Raw genomic sequence first — 18,906 nt, 5'->3', positions numbered from 1 at the left:
ACCAGCACCCTGTGGCACCTGGGACACATGTCCCACGATGACAATGTGTCCCTGAGCATGTGGCACAGGGACAGGGGGGGGTCTGGGCTGCAGCACTCACCCCTTCCCAGCACAACCAGAGCTAACACAGCTTGGGGAATTTTCCAAGGCTTTTTTTGGGTCTTCTCAGGGTGTTTTGTCCCCCTCGCCCCCAGAGGTGGCTTTGAGCATCCCCAGCATCCCATGGCACTTGTAGGGACAGCAAGTGGCCTCGGGTGAGGCTGTGGCAGGGACAGCTTTCTTGTAGCACAGGGAGAGGGGGGTGGCAGAGGAGATGGGCTCATAAACAAATAAGAAAAGAGACAAAATCGATGGCAATTCAGAAATGACCAAGTTACTCTGCAGCTCTGCTAAATCAAACTAACGAGGAATGGAAGAAAAAAGGAAGAAGGGCAATTAGGATGTAATGAGAACCTCATTAATGAGGCAGCTGGAGAGCATGGGGCAGGCGAGCGAGATCAGCAGGGGAGGGAAAAGGGGATGAAGACCCCAAAAAAGTGGGTGAAGTTTGGGGAGAAAACTGCCCTGAGGATGGACATGGACATCTGCAACAGGGCCTTGAAGTTACCTACAGCTCATTGAGGCTTTAAAGGGTTAAAAATTTCACAGGTATCTTAAAGGCTCCTGTAAAGCAGGGCTGCAAAGGGAGGAGATGGTGGTGATGGGAAGGAGGTGGCTGCTCTGCTCCCCAGGCAGGATGGTACCGACTGGGGACAAGGTCTGACCCTGGGAGAGAGCAGAACTCAGAGAATCATAGAATCATAGAATTGGCTGGGTTGGAAGGGACCTCAGAGATCATCGAGTCCAACCCTTGATCCACCGTTGCAGTTCCCAGCCCATGGCAAATCATTTCGACTGGGAAGGACCCAGAAGATCATCAAATCCAAAGGTTACCCCAGCACTGCCAAGGCCACCACTCACCCACATCCCTCAGCACCACATCCCCACGGCTTTGGAATCCCTCCAGGGATGGGTAATTGTCCAAACCATCCCTGCTGCAACTTGAATCATAGAATCCTAGAACTGGCTGGGTTGGAAGGGAGCTCAGAGCTCATCAAGTCCAACCCTTGATCCACTCCCCCCGTGGTTCCCAGCCCATGGCACTCAGTGCCACATCCAGGCTCTTTGGAAAGATCTCCAGACACGGAGAATCCACTACTTCCCTGGGCAGCCCATTCCAATGCCTGATCACCCTCTCCAGAAAGAAATTCTTTCTCATCTCCAACCTAAACCTCCCCTGGCACAACTTGAGACCCTGCCCTCTTGTCTTGCTGAGAGTTGCCTGGGAAAAGAGCCCAACCCCCCCCTGGCTCCAACCTCCTTTCAGGGAGTTGCAGAGAGTGATGAGGTCTCCCCTGAGCCTCCTCTTCTCCAGCCTCAACACCCCCAGCTCCCTCAGCCTCTCCTCATAGGGTCTGTGCTCCAGACTGATTCCTTTTTCCTTCCCCAGCTTTGGAAAGGAATCGATGTGCTGGAATCGTGGGAAAAGCCTCTGGGACTGGGGCAGCATCCTGCATCCCACTTGGAAAAGAGGTGCCTGATTTCAGGATGCTCAGGAGGGACTGGCTGGTAGTGCAGAGTGATTGCATCAAGGACATCCCTAAAAACCCCACACGAGTCCATTCCCAAATCTCCCCCAGGGCTGAGGCAGCACCCAGGCACCCACAGCTGCCTGCCCAGGGAAGAACCAAGGATCCAGGGAAGCCGAGAGGGAAAGAGTGAAATGGTGGGGATGTGATTCCAGGAGGTCACCAAGCACTCCCAGCTCTGCCTCTTCCCAGGGCGTAGTATAAGAAGCAGCACCCACCCCATCCAGGAGCCACCCAGGAGGCTCTCATTGGGGTGAGAGGGAAAACCTCTGCAAAACTGCTCCAGACAGCAAGAGAGAGGGGGAAGGGAAGGGAATCTTCCCTGCAAAGGAAAGGTTTTGCTCGTCCCTGCTGCCTGCACCACCCCGAAGGCCATGGCCGTGTCCCTGCCTCCAGCATCACCCAGCGGGACCTCAGCATCCCCCGGGAGCCTCCTCATTAATGTGGGGTTAAAGCCTTGTTGTCAAACACAGCTCAAGGTTTAATCTCCACCATTCCAGGCTCGGTGGGAGCTCAGCTGCTGCGGGAAGCTCCCCGCTGAAGAGTCCTCTTGATTGCAGGTAGATAATGAGCTGTTGCAGCTCTAACCCACACCATCAATCAGGGAAGGAGCTGCCGGGACTCCCCGCCGAGCTGCTGGCTGCAAAGCACTGGGTGGCCACGGGACCAGCCCTGTGGAAAAAGGGGAACCTGGCTCAATCCTGCTGGGATAAGAGCTGTGCATCTCCCCTAAATCCTCAGGTGCACCCCAAGGGGGGGATCAGGCTCTGCACGGCCTCCCCATCCTTATCAGGGCTGTTCCAATGAGATTCTCAAATCCAGAGGTTTAATTGGTGAGCTGATGGCTGCTGCCCTGCCCCAGGGTTCATCATCAATGTCACTTCAAATCCTCCAGGAGCTGACTGGGAAGAGAAGAAGTCGTTAAGGACCTGGTTCGGTGGCCTCACAGTGGGAAATTCTTGGACCACAAACAGGACTGGTGGGGGGTGCTTTGGGCTAATGATGGAGCATGGGATGTCAGGCACAGGGTTTGGACCATCCATCCATGCATTTGGCTGTCCACCTACCCATCCATCCATCCATCCATCTATCCATCCATCCATCCATCTATCCATCCATCCATCCATCCACCCACTCATGCACTCTCTGTCCACCCACCCACCCACTCTCAATGCTGCAGCCCCAAGTGACTTTGCACTCTGGGAAAGGCTCCCTCCACCCCATGGGCACCAGCAATGGGGAATGGGTTCTATTCCATGCTTGCTTAAGCCTAAAGAGCCTTGGGAGCAGCTTTTTGGGGGCTGACACATCAACCAAAAGTCGTGAACTGGGCTAAAAGCAGGAGACAACGGTGACACTGTCACCTGGGGAAGGACAGACACATCACAGATACACCATCAGCCTCTTAGCTAAGAACACAGCCAACTCAGTGAAGGATAAAACAATGGAGAGGGGAAATGACAGAGTAATATTGATCCAGACACATGACTAAGGAGTCTTAGGTTTGGCTGGAAATATTCCCCTCCTTACAAACACCAGGGCTGGACAGGCAGCACTCAGCCTCTGAATAACAGCCACAGAAATCTGATGCTTCATCTCCAAGAGCTTGGTGGCAGCAGGGATGTCACCCCGAGCCAAAGGGAGTGGCTGTGGAGCCACCACAATGATGGGACACGGGGACATGGTGCTCAAGAGGGGATGGGGACACCCAGACACCCTTGGTGCTGAGGTGTAAATAGAGCTGACACCCACCAGGACGCTTGAGGGGAGCAGGGTGCTATGGGGGGGCACTGAAAACACTTAAAATGGCCCAAGGAAATTCATCCTTTTGCAGACACAACATTTCTGCAATGCTGGAGACAAAAAAGATGTCAGCAAGAAGTGCCCAGCGACCAGCAATCCCCAACACCACGACTGCCAGAGTATCATAGAGTCACAGAATCCTAGAACTGGCTGGGTTGGAAGGGACCTCAGAGATCATCAAGTCCAACCCTTGATCCACTCCCCCCGTGGTTCCCAGCCCATGGCACTCAGTGCCACATCCAGGCTCTTTGGAAAGATCTCCAGACACGGAGAATCCACTACTTCCCTGGGCAGCCCATTCCAATGCCTGATCACCCTCTCCAGAAAGAAATTCTTTCTCATCTCCAACCTAAACCTCCCCTGGCACAACTTGAGACCCTGCCCTCTTGTCTTGCTGAGAGTTGCCTGGGAAAAGAGCCCAACCCCCCCTGGCTCCAACCTCCTTTCAGGGAGTTGCAGAGAGTGATGAGGTCTCCCCTGAGCCTCCTCTTCTCCAGCCTCAACACCCCCAGCTCCCTCAGCCTCGAGTAATTCCAATATCTGTGATCCCAGCCAGGCCAGGCTGTCTCAGCAGCCCAGGGCAGGAATCACCCATCCCTGAGGCTAATTCCCTCTCCCTCTGTCAGTCCTTGGGGCAGTTTGCACCTTGAGCAGAAAGATTTCTCCCCACGAAGGTTTTCACCTGAGGCTTTGCTAAAAACTGCAGCTGAAGGTGGAGTTGATAAGGGACCAGAAAGCAGAGATGGAGTGATAAGTGGTAAGGAGCAGCAGTGCCTGATGGAAAACAGAACTGACTCCCAGGGCTCAGGCTTCAGCCTGGAAAATGAAGCAGAAGAAAGGACAGGAGGAATGTGGGGAGATGCTCCCCCTGATCCCAAGGGGCTCCCACCCCTGGGATAAAAACTTTAGTAGAAGGAAATGGGAGCTCTGAACAAGGTCTATAAAAGGGGAGGGAGCTTTCAGCCATTCCCAGAGCACTGCTGGGAAGTTCCTTGGTGTCCCTGGTTATGGGGAAGAGAGAAAGGGGAAGCAGGCAGAGCCTGGCTCGTCTTCCAGCGGTGTGGCTGCCAGCATGGGGGGGCAAGGGTGGGAGATTTGGGAGTAAAAAGGGAAAAAGAAATAAAAAGAGGGAGAAAAAAAGGGAGTGGGGAAAACGGGAAGGGGGGGAGGGAAGTGGGGGGGATGGGGAGGGAGAAGGGGAGGGGGGAAGAAAGGAAAAGGGGGGGGAAAGGGAAAGGGGGGAGGAAAGGGAAAGGGGGGGAGGGGGGGGAAGGAAAAGGGAGGGGGAAAAGGGAAAAGGGGGGGGGAAAGGGATAAAGGAAAAGGAAAAGGGGGAAGGAAAAGGGGGGAAGGAAAAGGGGGGAAGGAAAAGGGGGGAAGGAAAAGGGGGAAGGAAAAGGGGGAAGGAAAGGGGGGAGGAAAAAGGGGGGAAGGAAAAGGGGGGAAGGAAAAGGGGGGAAGGAAAAGGGGATGGGGGAAGGAAAAGGGGATGGGGGAAGGAAAAGGGGATGGGGGAAGAAAGGGGAAAGGAGAGGAAAAGGAAAAGGGGGGGGGGAGGAAAAGGGGGGGGGAGGGAAAGGGGGGGGAGGAAAAGCACATTCTTGGCCCAGCCACTGTTTCTTTAGCTGGGGAGTTGCCCTCCAGGGGTGAAGATGCTTCAGAACCTGGGAGCAGGAAGATGCTTTAGGAACATCTGAGAACCCCTTGGGGCAGCTGAGCAAGAGCCAGGACCCCAAGGACCCCCCAGAGCTCTTCCCAACCCCTGCATTGCTGGGGCAGGAGCAGGAGCAGGGGGGCTGCCCTGACACTGCAGTTCCCAGGGAATTGTGCTTTTTGCACTAAATTCTCACTGCCACACATGATCATCGGGCTCTGTGGATACACAAATTACAGGAGATCAGCTCCAGCCGCTGCCATCTGACACCACCAGCACTCCTTTGCAATTAGCTGTCCCCTCATTAACCAGCTGCTGCTTGGTGACAACCCCAGGAATCCCCCCCAAGTGCTGGTGCTGCACTAGGACCACCAGTCAGGACAACCCCCTCACCCCCCTCTTACTGGTGCTTACTGGAGTCGGGGTTCAAATCGTGCTATGCAGCCCCCAGCACCCTGACCCCCACCCCAGGGGGCTGCAGAGCATCCTCTGCTGTGCAGAATGGGATAATGGGGCCTTTAATGCAGTATTAGGGTCCCCTCCCTGTGTCACCCAGAGGTCCCATCAGCCCTGTCCTGGACACCCTGCAGGGCAGGACCTGCTGGCTCAGGGCAAGCAAGAAAACTCCCTTTATGGGTGAAAATAATTTAAAAAAAATGCTGAAGATAACACAAAATGTTCCCTACCCCCTGAAAAAAAAGTGTCTTTCCCTTTTTCCTTCTGTAGCCAGACCAGAATCCCATTATCAGCACCAGGCAGAGGAGGCTCCTGGTGGCACTGACAAACCCTGGTGGCAGGGAAACTCTTTTGGGAGCTGTAAATGCAGCCCTGCAGCCCTTCCATGGGGAGGGGGTTTCCATCCCATGGGCACCCCATCCTGCAGGGTACCTCACCCCATGGGGTAACCCATCCTGCAGAGCACCCCATCCCAAGGGTTAACCCATCCCAAGGGATAATTCATCCTGCAGGGCACCCCATCCCAAAGGTTAACCCATCCCAAGGGATACCCCATCCTGCAGGGCACCCCATTCCAAAGGCTAATGCATCCCAAGGGATATTTCATCCTGCAGAGCACCCCATCCCAAGGGTTAACCCATCCCAAGGGATAATTCATCCTGTAGGGCACCCCATCCCAAGGGTTAACCCATCCCATGGGATACCCCATTCCAAAGGTTAATGCATCCCAAGGGATATTTCATCCTGCAGGATACCCCATCCCAAGGGTTAACCCATCCCAAGGGATATTTCATCCTGTAGGGCACCCCATCCCATGGGATATTTCATCCTGCAGAGCACCCCATCCCAAAGGTTAGCCCATCCCAAGGGATACCCCATCTCAAGGGATACCCCATCCTGCAGGAAAACCCCAATCCCAAGGGCACCCCATCCTCCAGGGCATCCCCTCCAGCTTCCCTAGACCAGCCAGGCACCACACACACCCAAGGACACTTTCCCATCCCCAGATCCATGGAATCCCTGACATCAACCAGAGCTGGAGACACAACCCCAGCTCAGCACCCACCTCCCCATCACCCTACAGGCCAGGCAGCACATCCCACCCTACAACAAGCATCACTCCCTCCTTGCTCCCTCTTTGCAAAACCAGAAACCTGGGGAAAATCTGCTTTTCAAGTTCCAAATCCTGAAGAGCAGATCCCAGGTTGAATCCCCAGTTGGGTTTCTCTGCATATTCAGAGCCCAGGCAGGTGCTGGTGCCAGGGCACGTGTGTGTGTGAGATGGAATGAAGGCTGTTCCTATTTACAGGGCTTTGATGAGGAGCTCCTCACCTCCACGTTTTTTTATTCCCATTTTTAAGGCCATAACACAGTGTGACTGGCTCCAGACAGCCTCGTGTCCCACTGACTTTGCCAGAACTTAATGTGCCATTCAGAGCCACCCAAGGCAGTGGCAGGCAGCAGCCCAGCCCTGGGGGGGGAGGAGAGGGGGGAGGTTTTATCTGTTTCTGAAAAGAAAACCAAAACCAAAACCCTCTTCAGCTCCCATCTCCCCCCTGTGCAGCCGATGCTGTGGTGACAAAATGATGCTGGGGACCGTGCTGTCCCCTCCCTGAGGAGACTTCACCCCAGGCAGCATCGTGGCTGGTCCCAGGGTGGATGCTCAGCCACCAGCAGGTACCAGGGGGGTCCTAGGGCGGGTGCTGAGCCACCAGCAGGTACGAGGGGGGGTCCCAGGGTGGGTGCTGAGCCACCAGCAGGTACCAGGGGGGGTCCCAGGGTGGGTGCTGAACCACCAGCAGGTACCAGGAGGGTCCCAGGTACCCAGAAGGGTCCCAGGGTGGGTGTTCAGCCACCAGCAGGTACCAGGAGGGTCCCAGGGTGGGTGCTCAGCCCCCAGCAGATACCCAGGAGGGTCCTAAGGTGGGTACTGAGCCACCAACAGGTACCAGGGGGGTCCCAGGGTGGGTGCTCCCCCACCAGCAGGTACCCAGGGGGATCCCAGGTACCCAGGAGGGTCCCAGGGTGGGTGCTCAGCCACCAGCAGGGACCAAGGGGGGTCCCAGGGTGGGTGCTGAGCCCCCAGCAGGTACCAGGAGCTCCAGGGCTGTTAATCCCCACTAAGCAGCCCAGAGCTCCCATCAGCAAAACGCTTTCTGCCTCCTGACAAATCCTCCCAAAGAATTCTGCTGAGCAGGGACTTTACCTCTCCCAACCCCCCTCCAAAGCCTGCAGACAACTTAAAGCACCTGCCCTCGGGGGATAAATCCACTGAAAATGGGTGAAGCTGCCTCGCTGCCAACTTTAGTTTCTTGTTAAGGTCCTGGAGCATTTGTCAAAGTTCTTTTCTTCCAGGAGGTGTCCAGCACCGTGGCTCAGTTGGGGAGGGAAGGGCTTAGAGCAGCTCAGCAGCCACCAACCTCCCAGATTTAAGGTCTCCTGGTGAGCAGGAGCTCAAGGTGCTTCCAGCAAGGAGCCAGCAGCAACCAAGCATCCTGTCCTGCAGAGGCAGCTTGGGAATGCTGCTCCCCATCCTTGCTGGATCCAAACCCAACCCCACAACAAGATCATAGAATCACAGAATCCTAGAACTGGCTGGGTTGGAAGGGACCTCAGAGATCATCAAGTCCAACCCTTGATCCACTCCCCCCGTGGTTCCCAGCCCATGGCACTCAGTGCCACATCCAGGCTCTTTGGAAAGATCTCCAGACACGGAGAATCCACTACTTCCCTGGGCAGCCCATTCCAATGCCTGATCACCCTCTCCAGAAAGAAATTATTTCCAATCTCCAACCTAAACCTCCCCTGGCACAACTTGAGACCCTGCCCTCTTGTCTTGCTGAGAGTTGCCTGGGAAAAGAGCCCAAACCCCCCCTGGCTCCAACCTCCTTTCAGGGAGTTGCAGAGAGTGATGAGGTCTCCCCTGAGCCTCCTCTTCTCCAGCCTCAACACCCCCAGACCACATCATCCACCACAGCCACATCCCACCTCAAACCCAAGCATCCCAAGCAGGCACATCCCTCCATCCCAGCCCCTTCTCCTGCTCCAAACCCCCCTCACCATCCTCCCTGGATTTCTGGATGAAGGCTTCCACGCCGCTTTCTCCGTAGCTGCCTTCAGAGGCCAAGGTGGAGACGTAGTTCCACTTGAGGGCTTTGACAATGTCCACCATGGCTTGGGCCTGGAAGGTGTCAGAGGGGACAACCCGGGAGAAGAAGTCGTAGCGAGTGTTGTCACTCAGGTCGGGGGCAGTGGAGGCGTAGCTGATCTGGGGGATCTGGGATGGAGAAGGGAAAGGAAAAGAAAAAGAAAGAGTCAGGAGAGGTGATCTCCCCTCTCCTTACCTCCCCCATGCTCCCAAAGCTCCCCCCCCCTGGAAGGAGCTGGAACCTCTGAAACCTTGGAAGGTTTTCCCATCAAGGAAAACCAGGAGTTAGGTGGGAGCACGGGCTCTGCAGCACCCAGGACCAGCAGCTCGGGGGGGTGAGGGGTTTTACTGGGGCTTGGTGGTAATTCAGAGTGTTTGGGGTGGTGATTTCCATCCATCATTGGGTTGGGGACACTCAGAACTACCCCTAACACACAGCTCCTTCACACCCTTCCTTCTGCTCTGCACCAGTGCCTGGAAAGGGGGAAAATAAACCCATCAGCAGGAGCAGAGCTGCTCCTTTGTACTTCTACCCTCAGAAAAGCCTGGCTGGGTAGAACCAGGTTCCAAGGACTCCATAGGAAGACCAAAAAGCATCCCCAGGGAGAGCAGCAACCAGCAAGACCCTTTGAGGTCCATCAAGGAACTGGGCAGCCCTGGGAGATGCTCAGAGTCCCCCAGGCTCTCACTTCAGCAGGTAACACACCCACCAACCTCCTCTGAGCTCTGAGCTCCATCCTGTGCTGCCCAGCACCATGGAAAAAGCAGGTACCAAGCCTTGGCCACACAGGTTGGCTCAGCCTCTGGAGATGTTGGGGCTCAGGGACACCCAGCAGGACCCCAGAAGCACTTCCCAAGCATCAGATGATGTGCCCAGAATGGGAGAAGCCAAAGAAAAAAAACCTTGCTCCTGCCCTGGGTAGGGCTGTTAAGGTCTCCCTTGGGTTTCCTGCCCTAGGAAGGGCAGATTTCACCCACCCCCCAGGTCCTGGCCACCCAAGCCATAAATAAACCCTTTAAATTAACCCGAGCTGCTGCACCTCTCCCAGCACAGCAGTGATTTAGCACCAGGGGCTCACACCATGTTCAGTGCTCACACAGCACTTTCCACCTCCCAAACACACCACAGATGTTCATTTATCTTCAAGATGGAAAAGGCCCATTAAATGAGCAAGCTCAGGTTCTCCCCCCCAGCCTGAAGCTCCCAACCAGGGACATCCCCAGCACCCAGCAGGGACCTCCTGGGACTGCCAAACCAAAACCTGAGCGAGGCTGGGACTTCAGCAGAGATAAAACCACCAGGGATGGAGGGGCAGAGGCAGCAAAACCCCCACCTGGAGGTGACAAAGCCCAGGGAAAGGTCCTCCCACCCTCTCACCTTCCCACCAGCATCCCCAGTCCCAAACTTCTCCATCCCCTGGGTGCAGAGGAGCCACTTCCAGCTCCAAGAGGACTTTTCCCTCCTTTTGAGGAACAATTCAGGCATCACCACCCACTGAGCCTGCAATGGAGCCCAAATTCCCCAGTGCTCAGCATGAATCCAAGGGGTTCTGGCTACCCAAATCAGCCCAGCCTCCCCCAGCCTCATTAACTCATTGCTAATTCAGTAATTAACCAGCTCCCAGCAGCTGGGACACCTGGGGGGGGGAAGCTTGGAAGGGACAGGGAAAGGTTTGGGGCCCAAAGCACCTTGCTGGGGGATCCAGCAGCATCCCAAGGATGGGGATATTGCCATTCCATGGACCCTCCTGGTTCTCCCAACTCTCCAGGCCCCCTCCCCATCTTCTCCCCTCCTGCTCCCAGGCTGCATCTCACAGTTTGTCTTTTGTTGTTCTCTTCTTTTCCCCTCTCCCACTCTCCCCCCCCCCTCTTAACCCCCCCATCCCATCTCTATTAAATGCAACACCAGTGCTGGAAACCCCACAACTCCACCTGAATGCTAAAAAGCTCCTGGAAAAGAGCATCCCCCCCCATCTCCCTCTTTTTACCTCCCTGCAAAATGTTGAGAGGAGAAAAAGGAGAGGTGGAGAAGGAAGAGGGGGGGGCTGGGGAGAAGGGAAGGAATCTTTATCAGCCCACAAATGGGATTACTCTCTGTGACAATCTGCTTTGTGCTCCTCTCCCAGGGTTGTGATCTGCTCCTGGGGAAGGGTCTGAGGCTCCATTAAAATTCTGCTCAGCAGGCAAAGAGCTGAGCTGGCAATGCCTCACCCCGGGGAAGGAGGGAACAGGGGGGGCTGGGGGGCTGCTGTTTGCTCAGCCTGACCCCCCCACATCAGGGCAGGCCAAAGGATGGGTGAAGGGGGGGCTGGGGGTGCCCCCAGTGAGGAGGCAGGGAGAGCAGCAGTGCCCAAATAAAAACAAAATGGGGGAAGGATTCAATCCTGCCTCTCACAGGAGCCTTTCCCAATTATCTCTTTTTTTTTTTCCCTGTGAAGCAGTTTTGTTTAAATAAATCCTTGCCCCCTCAGCAGGGCACTGGCAACCAGCTCTTCCAGGCAGCCCATCACTATTCCATGCATCCTATCCCTATTTCATGTATCACATTCCCATTCCTTGCATCCTATCCCCACTTCATGCATCCCATCCCTATTCCATGCTTTTCATCCCCATCCCATGTGTCCCATCCCTATTCCATGCATCCTGTTCCTATCCTATGCATCCTATCCCCACTTCATGCATCCCATCCCTATTCCATGCTTTTCATCCCCATCCCATGTGTCCCATCCCTATTCCATGCATCCTGTTCCTATCCTATGCATCCCATCCCCACTTCATGCATCCCATCCTTATTCCACGCATCCCATCCCTATTCCATGCATCCTGTTCCTATCCTATGCATCCTATCCCCACTTCTTGCATCCCATCCCTATTCCATGCTTTTCACCCCCATTCCATGCATCCCATCCCTATTCTATCCATCCTATCCCCACTTCATCCATTCCACCCTTATTCCACACATCCCATCCCTATTCCACACATCCCATCCCTATTCCATGCTTTTCATCCCCATCCCATGTGTCCCATCCCTATTCCATGCATCCTATCCCCACTTCATGCATCCCATCCCCATTCCATGCATCCTGTCCCTATCCTATGCATCCTATCCCCACTTCATCCATTCCACCCTTATTCCACACATCCCATCCCCATTCCATGTATCCCATCCCCATTCCATGTCTCATCCCTATTCCACACACCCCATCCCTATTCCATGCTTTTCACCCCTATTCCACACATCCCATCCTCATTCCATGCATCCTGTCCCTATCCTATGCATCCTATCCCCACTTCATCCATCCCTCCCTCATTCCACACATCCCATCCCCATTCCATGCATCCTATCCCCACTTCATGCATCATCCCTATTCCACACCCCTATTCCATGCTTTTCACCCCTATTCCATGCTTTTCACCCCTATTCCATGTATCCCATCCCCACATCATGCAGCCCATCCCTATTCCACAAACCTCATCCCTATTCCCTGCTTTTCACCCCAATTCCACACACCCCAGCCCCACTCCACACCTCCCATCCCCATCCCCATTCCCATCCCATCCAGATGCCCCAAGAGGTTTGGGTTTAACCCATCTGCTCCAACTCCTGCTGGAAAAGGGAGCCTGGAACACAGGCTACAAGCTGAAACCTTGGCTTTTAATAAACCAAGGGAAAGAGTTTTCCTTCTCACTCCTCTGTCTTGGATGGAAGTGAAAATAAAACACCAGTTCCCCAATGACAGCTTCAGACACTTCTTCTGCCTTTTTTTTTTGCCCCCTCTTCCTTTTTGATCTCCTGCTCTACAACAGCCCAACTTCTGGCACCAGCTATTTGCTCAGATAAAAGCCAAAAGTCCTTTCAGGTCCATAAAAGCAAAATGCAACCAGGGAATTCAAGATTCTTCGAAAGAAGGAAAGCAGAGGAGCTGGCAACATCTCCCAGATGCAGAGTTGGGCACTGGTGGTACCTTGCCTGGCTCATAATAATAATAATTAAAAAAAACCCCACATGGTGCTGGTGGGGAAATGAGTGGGAAAAACTCTCCTGCACCCCAAAGCTCCCTTGTCCCATCAAAAGTGGAGAATGACCCCAGGGAAGGGGGTAAAACCTCTTTCCCCCTTTATTTTGAACAGAAAAACCCAGAATCAGCATCATCCCATCATCCCAAAGTCACAGAAAAGGCAGAGAGCAGGTAGGGACTGGGGGTGTTCATGCCAGGCTGGGGTGACCAACCTCAAATGAAGCTCCAATATCCCTGGATTTCAGTCCTGGTTCATCCCCACCTGCTCATGAGCTGAGGCAGCAATTTCCCTACAGGCAGAGACCAGAATCCTCCCCAGATGAAGAGAAAAAAGTAAAATAAAATAAAATAAAATAAAATAAAATATAAAATAAAATAAAATAAAAGAGGCAAAAGCAGCAATTTCAGCAGCAAGGTTTATGGGGCTGCAATGCTGTGACCCCAAGCATCACCCTGAGCAGCCTGGAGGGAAGGAGCCCCAAAACCAAAGGGGTCAGGACCCAACCAGAGCACCCACATCCACCTGGAGCATCTCCAGGAAAAGGGGTTCCTGGAACCCCCCACACACACACACCAGAGTCAGGCTTGGGAGCTGTTAATTCCCTACCCATAATTATTAATTTCATGCCTATCTCATGGAAACTCTTGGCTCCCTGACAAGATGGAATTGATTTAATTAGGATTTCCATCATCAAGTCATTTGGACAGCAGCTTTTAATTAGGGAAAGCACCTCAGGGGCCAGAGGAGCTGAGCAGCACTGGGTAGATCTTGTCAGGCTGCAGCCCCCACTTGGGATCAGGACCAGCCCCAGGCTCAGGATGGGATCCAGAGCACTGAAAACCCCACAGAGCCCTGAGGCTGCTCGCTAGCTTTCCGTGCCTCAGTTTCCCCAGCTGAAAAGAAGAGGATTTGCCAATCTCCCAGGGAAAATCAACCAACACCAGGAGAATCCCAAATTCCTTCATTTCCCAGCTCCAGTGCCACCAAACAGCCACTCCAGGGTCACCCACAACAGCCACGCCAGGGGACAGAGCTTGAACCCCCCCCATCCACATACTCCTGCCCCCTGGCTCTTGTTAAACCAAGCATGGAAATCAGGCAGAGCCAAAGCTGGGGCACAGGCTGCTCATTCCCTTCAATCAATCTGCCTCTTGTCATGGAATAAAGCACTGGGAAGTCTGGATGGATCCTCCCAGCAGGAGGATGATGCCAAAGGGAGGTGGCTGAGCCAGGGGTGCTGGAGGCAGATGTCAAACCAGCCCAAAAAACTTTTGTTTGCTGAATTACCCACGGACTCAGCTTCCCAGTGGAAAATCCCAATGCTGCCACCCCAAAAAAACCAAAAAAACCAGAAAAATACCAGTTTCTGTCCCATCTGAGAGCAGAGCCATGTGCTCCCTGCCTGACTTCAGCCTCCTGCTCCTCCTCACCAAGCCAGGGGCTGTGGGGGGAGCCCAGGAGCTGCAAAGGGTTTTAATAAATCCAGTGAAGGAAAAAAAAAATAAAAATGAAGGGACAGGAGCAGAGCTGGTGATGAATCAGAGCATCCCCTGGCTGGTTCCACCTGCCTTATTTACCCATCAAGTGGAGGAACTCGGGGCCAAACAGCATCCCAACCATCCCAAAACTTCAGGGCTCATCCCAAAACTTCAGAGCTCATCCCAAAACTTCAGAGCTCATCCCAAAACCTCAGGGCTTGTCCCAAAACTTCAGAGCTCATCCCAAAACTTCAGAGCTTATCCCAGAACTTCAGGGCATCCTCAGGATGGCAGCAGGGAGCAGACACGAGCTGGGGGGACTCAGCACCGGGGTCGTGATTCAGCCCTGGGCAGCAAAGCCTGGTGGTGCCTGGAGGTGTTGGCTCACAGCATCCTCCAGCAGGTGAATTCTCCGGGCTGTACAACCCCCCCTGTGCTAAAAATTGCTGCTGCTCTTGCTGCCACAACAAAAAAAAAGCACCTCAAAGTGCCCAGCATGTCCTGAGTCCATCCTCTCCACAGGGATGCTCCCAGCCTTGGTTGAGCACTCAAGCTCTGCCATCTCCCAGCTCTTTCTGGATGGGGCTGAAAAAAAAAAAAAATACCCCTTATCCCCCCCCAAAAAAAGCCCTGACATGGGTTTTGGGCAAGGATATTTGCAGGGGACAGAGGTGACACCATCGCTGGGAGAAATCAGGTAGAAGCAGGGCTGGGAAGCCAAGGGGAAGGGGCAGGAGGTGGTGACACCGGAGGGATGGGGGTGCCAGGGAGCTGAGAGCTGGGATTTGGGGAAGGTTTTTTCTGCAGGCAGAGCTGTGAGGAGTGCTGAAAAGAGCTGAGGTGGAGGATGCTGCATCTGCAAGTTGTTTCAGTAATGTACGGCTTTAATTAGGCAGCTAACGAAGGACCCGCTGTTTATTTACATCCCAGGAACAACAACAAACCGGGCAGGGAGAGAGGGGCAGAGAGGGGATGGAGCTGGGGGGAGGATGGAGGGGGGGGAAATGGAGATGAAGCTGGGGGGATAGAGCATGGGGGGGGATGGAGGTAGGGGGGGAAGGAGATGGGGGGGAGGGAATGGGGGGGGATAGAGCTGGGGGGGGGATGGGAATGGGGGAGCATGGGGGGGATGGGGGGGCACGGAGTTGGGGGCATGGAGTTGGGGGGATGGAGTTGGGGGGGATGGAGCTGGAGGGGGGAGGATGGAGCTGGAGGGGATAGGATGGAGCTGGGGGAGGGGATGGAGCTGGGGGAGGGGATGGAGCTGGGGGAGGGGATGGAGCTGGGGGGGGGTGGAGCTGGGAAGGGATGGAGCTGGGGGAGGGGATGGAGCTGGGGGAGGGGATGGAGCTGGGGGGGATGGAGCTGGGGGGGGGATGGAGCTGGGGGGGGATGGAGCTGGGGGGGATAGGGGGGGATGAAGATGGGGGGGGATGGAGCACAGGGGGGAATGGAGCAAAGGGACCAGGGGTGGCATAGTCAGGAATGGTCCCCTCCGTGGTGGATGTGGTGAGGGGCTGCTCCAAGCTGCAGGGGATAAAGCTGGGGGGCTGCTGGGCCCCCCTCCCACATGGCATCCCCACTCCTGCTGCCGGAGCAGGGCAAGGGGAGCTGTGGTTCCCTGGGGAAGGGATGGATCCTGCTGCAGTCCCACGGGTGCAAAAGTGATGGAAAACCAAAAGGCACTGGAAATATCCCTGTGGGGAGGGGACACCACCCCCTATGCACAGAAGGTGTCCCCAGTGCCCCCCAGCATGGAGAGCAGGTCCCCAGCTTTGCCTCCCATCACTTGACACCAACATCTTCCTCCTGGGCCTTGCCGAGGGCTCTCGGGTGGGAGTGGGACAGGAGCAGTGACCACACCGTGCTGTGGGCCATGGGAAGAGGCAGAGCTCCTGCAAGGAGCATTCCCCAGGGAAAAGGCAACCAGGGGAGGCAAATGTTTTGCTGAACCTCTGAGCTGAGTTCTCCACACGGAAAGGTCAGAGCAGCCTGGAATGGAAGTTGCCTGATTCTCATTTTGAGCATGTCCTGGCCATAAAGCCTCTATTTGAATAACAAAGAGCAGCAGCAGCAGCTCTCAGGTCCTAGCAGGGGGAAAAGTGGCTCCTCCAATCTCCTGAGCACATCCCCCCCTTCCCCTCAAGCCTTTCCAGCCCCCTCCAGCATCCCCGGCCCCCACACAACCCTACATCCCATGGGAATGATGTCCCCGTGTTGTCCCCCCCTCACCCACACCAGGGACTTGCTGCTGTCTCAGAAGGGTCGAGCTCATCCTCTCCTCTTCCCTCCCAGTTCCCTCCCAGTGACCCTGAGGTCTCCAGCCCCTACCTCCCTCCTCACTGTCCTGGTGGGTTGAGGCCAACTTTGGATTTTAAAGTTGCTGGGGGCACCCAGGGCTGGAGCTGAGCCCTCCCCTGGCTCAGGCATGGGTGCTCCTGTGCTCAGAGAAGCTGTGGCTGCCCCATCCCTGGCAGTGTCCAAGGTTGGATGGGACTTGGAGCACCCTGGGCTGGGGGAGGTGTCCCTGCCCATGGCAGGGGTGGCACTGGGTGAGCTTTGAGGTCCCTTCACACCCAAACCAGTCTGGGATTCTATTCTATAATTCTCATCCTGCACAGGGCAAAGAATCACCCAAGGATCAAAGCTGGAGGAGAAGGGGGAGAAAAAAAAATAAAATAACCACCTGGAAAGGACATAGGTAACCCCCACTCCTCCATCTGTCACTCTCCTGTCACCTTTCCCACTGTCTGCCTCCCTCCTCCTCTCCACAGAAAGCATTCAACCTTTTTTGTCTTGGCAAATAGCTTTCAAGTTCCTCCCACTCACTCTAACTTATATTGTTTTAATTATTGAATAGCCCTCTCACTCCTTGCCTGGAACATTAACACGTTTAAAAATAAATAAATAAAATAAAGAAGAGACTCAGAAAAATCAAACTCCATCAGTGATCTGTCTTTTCCATCTCCTCTGACAGCTCCCAGGCCTCCTAGGAGGGCACCTGGTACTGGCACCATGGAGGAAGAGGAGAGAAAAAAAGGAAAAAACAGCCCAAATCCTGCTGAATCGAGAGGTTTTGGGGTGCTGGGCCCTGCTGGGTGTGGGGAGCAGTGACATTTCTGCTGCCCTTGGCTGCAGAGGGGGCTCCTGTGCAGGTCCCCTCCAGCCCAGGGATGCTGCCATGGGGAAATAAATGCCCAGTGTGGGGGAAAGGGATAAGAAAATCCTCAGCTGGCATGGGATGAGCCAGCTCTCATCCCACCCCAACCTGAGCATCCTGTTCCCTGGTGACAAAGGTGTCCCCAGACTGGCTGATGATCCCTGGGCTGAAGCAGGGGGGGGTTGCCCTGAGTGTTTCAAGATAAACCAAACCACAAGCACCAGGGGCTGACCCTGGAGAAGGTTTGGTGGGCATGGGAAATGGGCTGAGCACACCCTGGTCCCTCCCAGCCTGAGCCATCCCACCCCAAACCCACCTCCCCATCCATCCCATCGCCTCCCAGGCAGCATCACCATTCCCAGCAAGCCTGGAGAGAAGTGATAAAAATGCTTCTCAAAGTGTCATCATCAGAGGGGGATGCAAGGAGGGATCCCCAGGGAGCCGGGGGAGGCAGGAAAAAGGTTTTAAACACACCAGCTCCTGCCTCCCCCCCAACCCCTTACCAGGAGGGGGAAGGATGGGTAGAGAAAAGCTGCAACCCCTCCCTGGATGTTTTCATTCTCAGCCTCCTCCTCACCTTGAAGAGCCTCAGGATGTTGGCCACCATGATGGAGACAGAGCTGCCCGAGGCCCCGATGACCCCCACCACCCTCTCGGGCCTGGTGATGATGGGGGGTCCCCCGCTGAGGCACCTCACCTCGGTGCTGTCCTTCTCGATCAGGGCTTGCACGAAGGTCAGTGACTGCTCCAGGGCGTGGGTATCCCGGGAACAGGTATCCAGGATCCGGGCACCCAGGGTGATGTTGGGGAGCAGCTCGGGGTCGTTGTTGATGCGGTCCAAGGCGAAGAGCATGGCCTCCAGGCGATGGATGCCCTTCTCCTTCTTCAGCTCCCCGCAGGGTTTGCCCTCAGCCCCCCGGCCGTGCACGGGGAAAAGCCCCCCCAGGGTGATGTCCCCGTCAATCCGGATGGAGTTCATGTGGGGGTAGCCTTGGCCTTTGGGTTTGGCAGCACCCCCGGGCACCCAGCCCCAGCTCCAGGCGCTCAGGAGGAGGCAGAAGGAAAGATGCTCCACGGGAAAACAAACCCCGCTCATCGCCGAAGCTGGGACGGAGCTCCTGGCCAGGAACCCGGCGCTGGTCAGGGAGTGAGGTTGGGCACAAATCCCATGGCTCCTGGAGGGATCCTGGCACCGTCAGCAGCTCCGGTGGGAGATGGGGATCCCCGGGGAGAAGGGGGAAGGCGGGATGGAGGAGAGCAGAGGAGGCTGCATGGCTTTGGTGGGGAGGAGAGGAAGCCGTGGAGAGGTGAGGGCAAGGAAAGCTTCGGGTCCTTCCTCTGGAGTCCTTGGGAGGTGGGGAGGAAGAGAGAAAAATAAGTATGGAGAGGGCATCAGCTACTCCAGGCTTTTCAGAAATTAACACTGAGGGGGATAATAATAATAATAATAATAATAATAATAATAATAATAATAATAATAATAGATCTACTTGATTTATTGGGTCACAGGCCATGGGCCATCAACACCCAGCACTCTGTACAGCCCGTGGGGAACATTT

The 18,906-nt window shown here is 55.1% G+C and overlaps 1 protein-coding gene across 1 annotated transcript in view; it reads right to left on the bottom strand.

Annotated features, from left to right (window-relative positions):
* GRM4 (glutamate metabotropic receptor 4) overlaps window positions 1–18,693 on the bottom strand; it is a 45,020-nt gene extending 26,327 nt beyond the window's left edge. Inside the window, exons 1-2 of the mRNA XM_008499429.2 lie at window positions 17,925–18,693; window positions 8,602–8,818 (exon numbers count right to left, since the gene is read on the bottom strand). Coding sequence (XP_008497651.2) covers window positions 8,602–8,818; window positions 17,925–18,443 — 736 coding nt within the window. The 5' untranslated portion in view covers window positions 18,444–18,693. The remainder of the gene's footprint in view (window positions 1–8,601; window positions 8,819–17,924) is intronic.
* Between the last annotated feature and the right edge of the window lie 213 nt (window positions 18,694–18,906).

This window comes from Calypte anna, chromosome 26, assembly GCF_003957555.1.
Source record: "Calypte anna isolate BGI_N300 chromosome 26, bCalAnn1_v1.p, whole genome shotgun sequence".
Lineage (NCBI taxonomy): Eukaryota > Metazoa > Chordata > Aves > Apodiformes > Trochilidae > Calypte > Calypte anna.
Note: the sequence above shows the minus strand (reverse complement) of the source record. Positions and strands in the feature narration are given on the sequence as shown.